Here is a 10000-nt window from a genome sequence, read left to right on the forward strand (position 1 = left end):
TGAACAATTATTATCGCTGTGAGATAATAAAAGTAAATAGATAACTAAAATTAGTAGTTAACTGACAATTGGCCAAAAAAATAGTAGTTAACTGACAATTAGCCGAAAAATTAGTAGTTAACTGACAATTTGGTACCCCCATTAGCACCCTCATTTAACGTTCATTCAATAAAATGAATAAAAATGACTCACCTCTGGTGTATTCTCGTATTCTCGTGCCTTTTGGAGCTTATTTTACCATTTCGGGAAGTCCGTGTTTTCAATGTTCTACATACCTGCCAACTCTCCCGGTTTTCCCGGGAGTCTCCAAGTTTTTCATCAAATCTCCCGGTCTCCCGGTTAAGCCACCAAATCTCCCGGGAACCACCTACCGTGGCTTTTTCCAGTTTTTTTTTTTTTTTCACTAATTTCGTTATTTTCGCGATTTCAAAAAAGAAAATAAAGCAAGAAATGGATTTAGTGCTCTTATTTAGTGCTTTTATTTGATCGGAAAACGTAAATCAGCGGGAGCAATCAAATTTATATATATTTAACGTGTATCGTAACTGGTCAGAAGTAAACCAATCATACTGCACAATACATAGTAGAAAATTGGCGCGGTTTTCGCACACTGTTTACATCTGACTGTCGAAGCGAAGATGGCCAACGTGGATTTCGATTCACTTCAAAAGGAATTCTTAAGCGCCCTTCCCTCGGGTTTTGGGGGAGTGAAAAACCTTGCTTTGCAGAAAGTGGAGAAGATTACTCCTCTAGCTGGCGTCCAGCCATTTGCAAACACACAAGGTAAGCTACTTTTATGGGTGTTCTTTTGAAGTTTGAGCGGGTTAGAGCTGCAAGTCACCATGCCAAATAGTTTCCAAAAAACTTTACTTCTGAAAAATTCATGAATTGGAAACTTTTCTGATTTTCTAGTGCCTGAAGTTTCCAATTCATGAATTTTTCAGAAGCGCAGTTTGTAAAAACTATTTTAAATCACTTTTCCACACAAACACTGTTAATTTCAGACGTATTTGCCTTCTCATTATTGATAAGATGGCTTCCAAAACTATCATGATAAGATCTATTCAGGCTGCAAACTCACTAAAACTCATGATTACTCGAACTCGGCTTTGATAGATCTCACGCATTCAGACAAGATTCCCACGCCCAACTGACAATAGTGAGTATAATTGCTTAACAACCGATTAAATAAAAATTTAAATTTTTTTTCGTCAAAATCCTTTAACTCCCTTGGTTATCTTCGGAAGTCGTCGGGAAATCTTCAGTAATCGTCGGAAGTCATCGGAAATCTTCGGTGATCTTCGGAAATCTTCGGAAATCTTCGGGAATCTTCGGATGAAAATTTTCTGGACGTCTCCAGATTTTCGTACTCTAGGGGTTGGCAGGTAAAATCTTTGCTTCGTTGAAGTAGATTTGAAGTCTAAAGTAGACTGTACGTCGTAAAAGTTGAATGTCAGTTTGAGGGATGGAAAGAAGTGATGACCCATTCTCCCGCGGGTTTGTGAACTCGCCCCAGGCTTCACGATCTCTCTGTCCTGAACAAAATGGCGGAAGAACTTAGTTTCGAAGCACTCCGGTCAACAGCGAAGGAAAAGGTAACACCTGAGCCTTAGTCTTATTTGCGGAGCGTAACGGCTAGATTTCACCGGCAAGAGCGGTCCATCCAGACAACCGGTAGAAAAAAAATTTCAGTTGTTATTTATTTTTAATTCTGTGTTTTTTGGGGTGGTCCGTAGAGGGGTCCGTAGAGATAGTCCGTGGACCGGTCCGTAAGGCAGTCCATGGACCCGGTCCGTACGGGAGTCCATGGACCGAGGGTCAGTGTTTTCGGGTCACCCCGACATGTGTGTGCGTTACTTTGTGTATGTGTGTAGTGTGGGGCAGGTACAAAACACAGGTCACAGGTCATTGTTTTACTAATACAGAATGTATTAAAAGCTAACCTTAGGCCTAATTAGGCCTAAACAAACGTTTTTAGGCTTAAGGTTAGCTCTTATGAATGTTTAGGATACTTTCTGTATTGGTAAAACAATGACCTGTGCCCTGTGCCCTGTGCCGTGTGACCTGTGTTTTGTACCTGCCGGTGTAGTGTGACTCCGACCTATTTTGGCAAAGTCAATTTGTATACTGACAACCTAGCATTTTTAACCCATTGGTTACTTTAGGTTGCCAGTACCCCTCTATTTTTTTGTTCCCTATTCTCATTTGATGTACATAATTGTAATATTACGGGTAATAAAGAATTGCTGTTGTTGTTATTAATTCAAAACCTTAAGAGTAGCTACGAGTGAACGTTTAATAACTGTCAACTGTCGCTGTCTCAGTGTGTTTATGTTTTTATTGTGTCAAAGGTGAGAAGAGATGATGAAAACGATATTATGGTGTACCTTTCCACGAGTCTGGCAACTGAGATGTTTGCGAAGGATGGACAGGGGCTCTTTAAACACAGACAGTTAGAACTCATGTGTACTTACGGCACCAGTCGACCGAGTATCGACCGATACCTTCGGCCGATATATTGACAGACATTTCGACCGACACTCAGCTGCTGCTATATCAACTGACAGTTAATCGATGTATTGACTGAGTGTCGGTCGATATGTCGACCGACATGTCGATCGAGAAGTCACCGACGTTTCACCGGTACTCTACCCGACACTCGTTTTTCTACCGTCGCTCTTGTTATCGAGTTATATTAGGGTCTTGAAGTGCACGTAACCCCAAACACAACACAAAAGAAACACGATTCGCAATACAAATCACAAGCGATACTTACGCTTCTCATATACGATTACTCTCAATACACACCCAAAGTTTATTGTTTGATAAGACCTCTATTAGAGTATAGCTGTTAAAGTACCCTTTTCGTCATTTGGTAATTCGTTCAACAGAGGATTGTTATTGCTATTTTTTTGAGCAGGTTGAAGTTATGGCAGCTATTCAGCTGATGTAGACCTGCTATACCCACTCACCCATATACTCACAGAGGACAGCCACAACACCGAAAATATCGTCCCCTACTCTTCTCGAATAGTGTGCGCGTTTTTTAACACCCCACATTGAACTAATGAACATGGAAGATATTTGTGAGACGGGGCCTACGGTTTACAGTCCTTATCCGAGAAGACTTGAAAGTCTAACCATACGAAGGCAGCACTTTATCCTCAGTTATTTTAAGACCATGAGTGTTGGTCCGGCCGGAGTCGAACTCACGACCTCCCGAATGGCAGCCCGGTGCTCAACCAACTGAGCCACTGGTGTCTTAACGATTACAAATACTGACATATCAAAATAAAGAAAGTTAACAAGAAACAGCATACCGTATAATTCCGAAAGTAACGATCCCCGTTACTTTCGGATTTAACAGGCTTAAGGGGCCGCTACTTTTGGGTGGCCGTTGGTACTTTAGGATGGTTAAAAAACGTTTGTAATTCAGTAGCCGTCTCACGCAAAAGGACGCGTAACATGATATCAAAAGTTCATTTTATTGATAATAAATTTCTACGTAATTTCCAGACTGACAACGTGGGAGGAGGACGGTTTTTAACATGTATTTTTCGTATAGATACTCGCAGGTGTAACTGACTTAACTCAGTAGTAAATGCTTTCGTAATATGTATGTCGTAATACTTACGGTAGAGTTCGTGAATTTTCCGGTAGGATTGAGCCAAGTTAAAAATAAACTAAGGATCACAAAGGTTTCTGGTTTTGCTTAGTCCACGCAGGTTGTTTCCATCCGCATTACGCACTACGCTTATAAATAGTTAGTCATTTTTAGTTCCGGGATTTCAAGTGGGTCATATTTGCCGTGTACCTTGCGGTACCGTATTAGAGTTTTTTCCAAGTTCCAGTTGCTGTATTCCAGGAGACAATTGTTTGATATTTCGCTGTAATTTTGTTAACCAATCGATCCTCAAGTACGTCGTATTTGTGTTACCTACTGCATTACATTAAATGTTGCATTAAAGACGATAGACTTTGTTTCACGTGACATTATTGAAGGGCCCGCTACTTTTGGGGAGATCGTCACTTTCGGGAGGAGGGGGGACCCTCACTTTCAAGATTCTACCCTACCACCGACAGCCGACCGATATACGACCGACAGTCAACCTATATACCGCCGGTTGAGATGGCGGCCGAGTGTCGACCAAGTATCGACTGACATGTCGACCGAGTATCGGCCGACACAGGGCTTGGCGTAGGTCTCTATATCGATCGATGTATCGGTCAATACGTCGACCGACAAGTTGTCCGAGACACAGACGACGTGTCAACCGAATCGACCGATACGTAACCAACATAGGGAGCGACAGTCAACCGAGTGTTGGCCGATACTCACCCGGTATGTCAGCCGACATATCAGGGTACACTTTCACATAACGTAGCGTTGTTTGGCTGGCAAAACGAGCGTATTCACAGCCTGTAGAGTACTTCCTGCGTGTGCGCTTTGCGTGCCTATATATTCTGTTATGGTGTCTTTGTGTTTGCGTTGAAACAGGAATATCAATGACTTGGAGTGATATCGGCCCCTCTTTTTTCCAGCGAGTGAGAAATCTCTCTTGAGCGGATTTGGTTTCATGTGCATGACACAGGAAACTCAAAAATTTTAAATTTCGTACAATAAAAAATATGCATGCTGACAATTTTTCACGCACACTTCAACTATTTTCTTTGAGATGTCACGAAACTCGCTGCATGTTACTAACAAGACGGTTGCGAAGGAGACTACAGTGGCTTTTTGGCAGGCATAACATATCTCCTTGTATTTCATTGGACGTGAATCTCATGTTTGTTGTGTGCAGGGTCTCGAATATTTATTTGTGTCCAATATTTTCTGAACAAATGTGCTGACTCAACTTTGAGGAAGTTCTTGTGATTATTTTTTTTACTTAGGCAAGTTCCGTAATGCACCAGTCAATGTAAACCCTCCCCCCTCCCCCAGCCATTAGGCATTTGCCGTTTCCAATAGCAGCTAATGCCTCGATGTGCGGGGAAATTTTAGGCTGTCCAATCCCCCGTCCTTTTCTGGAACAATTCCAGATTTTAAAGGGTTTCATAGTTGACGTTCTCAACAGACAAAAGCTGAAAGAAACGGGAGAAAGAAAGCATTTCTTTGAATATTAATTTATATGTTATCCCTTTCACCCCTAATTATACCGGCCAAAACTGGTAAATGATACATCTTCAACATAAAAATGAGAGAACAAAATTTATACTTGTCTGGAAAATTACAAGATTATGTATATTGTATCCCAGGTGGTTCTTTGAGAAGGAATCCAATATGGCGGGCGAATGAGCTTTCATTTCGTACCGAAATTGGATCTTCCAGTATTGCCAATTGCAACTGTTCTTTAATAAATACTTCGCATCTGTTTTTACTGCTTTCTTTCTTGTTTTTTTTTTTTTTTAAAGTAATATATCAAACACGAGGAGGAGTGTTTCATCGGATATCAAAACACCGACAATCCCCGTACGCACTTGCGCGCTAGCAGGGCGGAAAAAGCCGTACAGCCCTGCTAGCTAGGAACACGCACTGTTCCGTGCGACGCGATTTCAGAAGATTTCGTTACTTTTAAGCATCCACGTTGTTTACAGACACAAGGGCAAATGCAAACAACGTATAAGATAAATTTTCTGTGCAAATTTTTGTTACTTATTTTGTCCAAACTTCATCTTCTGAGTGCTCATGAGTAGTGTAAAGAGCCCATGTAATAAAATGCTTATGGACTGAGTTTAGGTCGGGCCGGACAGGAAAATAGCTGGCCCCACGTCATGGCGTACGGACTTCGCTGCGCTCGGTCGGTACATTATGACCTCGATCCAAATACTTTCCCGTCCGGTTCTCTCACTCAGTCAATAAGTACATAATATTTTTAGCAATAAATGAATCACTTATAATGAAATCCCGCTTCACCGCACTTCGCAATTCACTCAAAACATTCTCCCCCATGAATTCACGATCATTGTGAATTCTTAATTTGCTTTGAATTCACTATTATAGTAAATGTAGGACACCCTGTCCAAGGAGTTGGGGTAGCAGAGAAAATAACGCAATAAAATCGAGATCGAGATCGAGATCGGGGGGATTTCGCAGTTTCCCGACCGTCCCAGATTTTGCCGACTAATGAAGACCATAAATTGTAGACATCCCCGATAATCTGGGATGGTCGGGGACGAATCGGGAAAAGCGTTTCTATTTTCCCGACGTGTCCCAGATTTTTACGATCGTCGCCGATCATTCCCGACAAATGAAAACTCACATTTGTACTGTCCGTACCGTCTGTTCGCTCCGCCGTCCCTGAACCGTGTGCCTCATTGGTCTTTTGAACAAACGAATGATCCAAGTTTGGGACGCTAACTTTTCTGATTCTTTCCTCGTCGTTCAATAAAGTTTTAGGGAGCAGGATGGTGTAGTGGTAATTGCACTCGCCTCCCACCAATGCGGCCCGAGTTCGTTTCCGGACTCGTGGCCATATGTGGGTAAAGTCAGTCGTTGGTTCTTTACTCTGCTCCGAGAGATTTTTCTCCGGGTTTCCCCTGTCTTCAAAAACCAAAATTTCTAAATTCCAATTTGATCGGATCGAGGGCCATATTGAAAACTACTGGGTCACTAGTAAATATGTTAGGCAGCGTTTACAAGAACACGGTTTCACATCGACACGGTTTCATGATCTCGAAACCGCGTCAAAATCGACGCGGTTTGCAAGTGTTTACACGGATCCGTTTTTACCAGAAAATCCAAGTCGTAATGGTATAAGCGAGCTCTGCACTACGTGCTAAATTTACTATTTTCAATTGAACAATGCAAATTTCGCACCAAAATAGTAATTAGGTCGAAGGGTTTCTTGAATTATGTCCTGACACGAGGTAACTGAAAGTATTTTTCAGTTTCGCCATTTGAACTCTCCCCAAACATTTTCGCCAACTTTCCATAAAGTTCTACTGTCTATCATTGAAGGAACATAATTGATAGTTTGACGTCCTTTTTTTAACCTCCTCTGGGATAATTTTGCCGTCGTGGTGTGATAGCACGTCGAATGGCAGCCAAGTATTAATTCGGAACTCTTCGGAGTTCACATGTCCGCGCACTTTGAGTTCACGACATTCCCTATTTAACGATGATAGAGCGGTTTCACAACTGAGTGTCGAAAGTAATTAGCCAATTGCTTCGGTTTTGCATTTACTTCACTCAATGATTGGTTGAAAGTTCTCGCGCCATTTTTTTAACCAACCAGAAGTGAAAGCAAAACCAATCGTGGCTTGCGCGTGCACATTTTCCCGCGCTTTGGGTCGGCTACGTGTAATTACTTCGAGTTTTGATTGGTTTACTGGATTGTCTCCGTCCTTTTTGATTGGCCAAAGTAATTACTTCGGTTTTGGTTTTACGACACTCATTTGAAAACCGCTCAATAACCACAGCTCCTACTTTAAGAACAAACACACAAAAAAAATCAGGTGTCAAGGTTTTAGCCTTAGCATGTTCCATTCATTGTAGATGAAGAGCATCATCTGCATTTTATACAATTTTACTTCACACATGTTGTAAAACTATCTGATCCTTCATTGCGGTTTAAACAAAGACGGCCTATTTTAAAATAAATATATTATTTTCTTCTTTACGAGCAAAAATCATAGTTACACTGGCCGCTTACTTTACTACCTTCGATAACTGATGCCTTAACGGATAGCGTGACGTTTCATGTCACGTCAAAACGTGGCATTCCATGTCACGCCTGGCAATGAAAGGAAAGAGGTGTGTAAATATACTTTGCGAAAAAAGGGAAAAAATGCGATCCAATACAAAATCAAACCAATAAAAAGTCATGTACAAGGAAGCAGTGATAAAAACTTGGTGAATTAAAAGCTTGCCAGGCCCTGCCTTCAGATTATCCAAGTCTCATTTTCATCAGTAAACCAATTTCAAGTTCACTGCAGCTTCGTTGTCAAAGCGAATGAAAGTGCAAGACTTTTGACATGTTAAGAAATTTTGCTTTACTTTGAATAAAAACTAATTTTCATAAGGAAAAAAACTCGATTTGAATATGATGATATAGACACTCGGGAAATGGCTTATCCGCTTTGGAACGTCCTCATTTGGGTCAATCTCCTTTAAGCAACAAGTTCTTTGACAGCAACGAGAGAAGGTGTCAATGACTACTTTTGCGTCTTCTAGAGGGCCTGGATAGTCATCCCAACAATGGCATCTTGTCCACCTGTACAATAGCTCAAGAAACTGGAAACTGGCAGAGCTAGTTTCATAGGTCAAACAAGTTTTCGGAAGCCTCAAAATAGTTTGACGGGCCGTGTATTTCCTTTCGGTAACTTAAAAACTGACAACAGTTTGCAAAACGATATAACCAGTTGAATAGTTTCTCAAATAGTGTAATGTTTTTACACATATGGCCGCGATAGACCGAATGGATCCTTGATTCACGGAAGGTTCTCGCTTTCCCTTTGGCAAAACAAAAGCTTGCCAAGCAACAATGGCGTCAACTGGGTCACGTGGCCTGCTTGGCTTCACAATGATGGTTACCGTTGCTTCTCGTGATCTCTCATCATCAGGCTATCACGGACGAGCGCCACCGTTGCCGGCCTGGGATCTCTTGATGTAGAGATTAAGCAGTTTCATTTTAGTTCCCGATAACTCTGCCAGGTGTGGCATAAGAATATCCTCACCCACTGAACTGTGTATGGCCACAAGACAGAACACGCTGGCTTTACGAACACTGCTCTCTACGTGATCATAGCACTGTAATAAAACACATGATGACATACCATATCAACTCGAGCAAAACCGTTTTCGTACAATTGTATACTACGAAAACCACAGATCTGTAGAATGGGTCCGAATTACTGCGCTACTGCCCGCCAACTTTCGCTTGTAAATTCTTGAGAGGTGTTTTGGCTCGACGTTGCTTTTCATGCTTCCTTTCTATTCTAAAACTACACACGAGTGAGCACGAGCGACCACGAATTACGAGTGAAAAGATCGTCTTAAATGTTCAATAAATTAAAAAACAAACAAACAGTACAGCCATATCATCCCCATGTTCTAATCAGACACGTCATGTTAGATTTACTAACACAGGTAATGATTTGATCAACTTGAACTTGTAATGTTGACAATTTCCGATATAATGGGGCTCTCTCGCCTGTACAGTAGTAGGATTTTGTTACCACGATAGAAAATAGGAACCTCGGAGCCATCATCACTCTGTTTGCGGGGTAAGCCATCACCCTCATTGTCGTCTGCGGAGAAAGTGATGTGTTAGCCGTGTTCGCGTTTCACTTGGGTAGCTGGTCTAGGAACGTCGTCAGACTTCTCTTTTAAATTGTCATCAAAGTGTTCCCAGTCGTCGCTCACAATACTGTATTCTTATGGACCGTATTCATAAATGGTGGCCAAGAAATGATTCTTTTGTCTTTGTGCTAATCATTTTCGCTAGCCTCACTTTGGGGCAAAAAGTCTTTTGAATTTGTTTGTGCTAACGAGGCTAGTGAGGATGATTAGCATAAAGACAAAAGAATAATTACTTAGCCATCATTTATGAATATGGTCAATTGATGGTTTTCATCTAACGTCACGACGCTGGTGTAGAGAATTATGCAGTAAAACGTCTTTTCGAAATTTGACTCTATTATTATGCAAAACTTGCGGGGCCATTTTCTGTTGTTCTCAATCTCGACCCCAGAGCTCTTCTCTTGACTGAGGGAGAGAAGAGCTCTGGGGAACCCTGAAACGAACTGTCTTCTCATTGGTTTTCATAAAGAACAATCAAACGCGTCTCTAATTGGTGCATTAATGTTAGCACGAGGAGTGAGCAGGCGCCGTAAGGTTCAAATAGCCAATTTTTGGCTACAAGAACCCTACGGCGCATGCGTTCCTAGATAGAGTTTCCCAGAGCCTTGGGTCGATCCAAGGCTCTGGTGACGAGAATGTATTGTTCTGAACACCAACATGGCCGTCTCATCACGTGGATGCAAACCAAGAATAGCTTTC

The 10000-nt window shown here is 41.6% G+C and overlaps 1 protein-coding gene across 10 annotated transcripts in view; it reads right to left on the bottom strand.

Annotated features, from left to right (window-relative positions):
- Positions 1 to 7451: 7451 nt before the first annotated feature.
- The window catches only part of LOC137967799 (CLIP-associating protein 1-A-like), a 68884-nt gene continuing 66335 nt past the window's right edge, over positions 7452 to 10000 (bottom strand). For all 10 annotated transcript variants that reach the window (XM_068814376.1, XM_068814374.1, XM_068814373.1 and 7 more), the window contains one exon: positions 7452 to 8749. In XM_068814376.1, the coding sequence (XP_068670477.1) occupies positions 8567 to 8749 (183 nt within the window). In that variant the 3' untranslated portion in view covers positions 7452 to 8566. The remainder of the gene's footprint in view (positions 8750 to 10000) is intronic.

Source organism: Montipora foliosa, chromosome 8 (assembly GCF_036669935.1).
Source record: "Montipora foliosa isolate CH-2021 chromosome 8, ASM3666993v2, whole genome shotgun sequence".
Lineage (NCBI taxonomy): Eukaryota > Metazoa > Cnidaria > Anthozoa > Scleractinia > Acroporidae > Montipora > Montipora foliosa.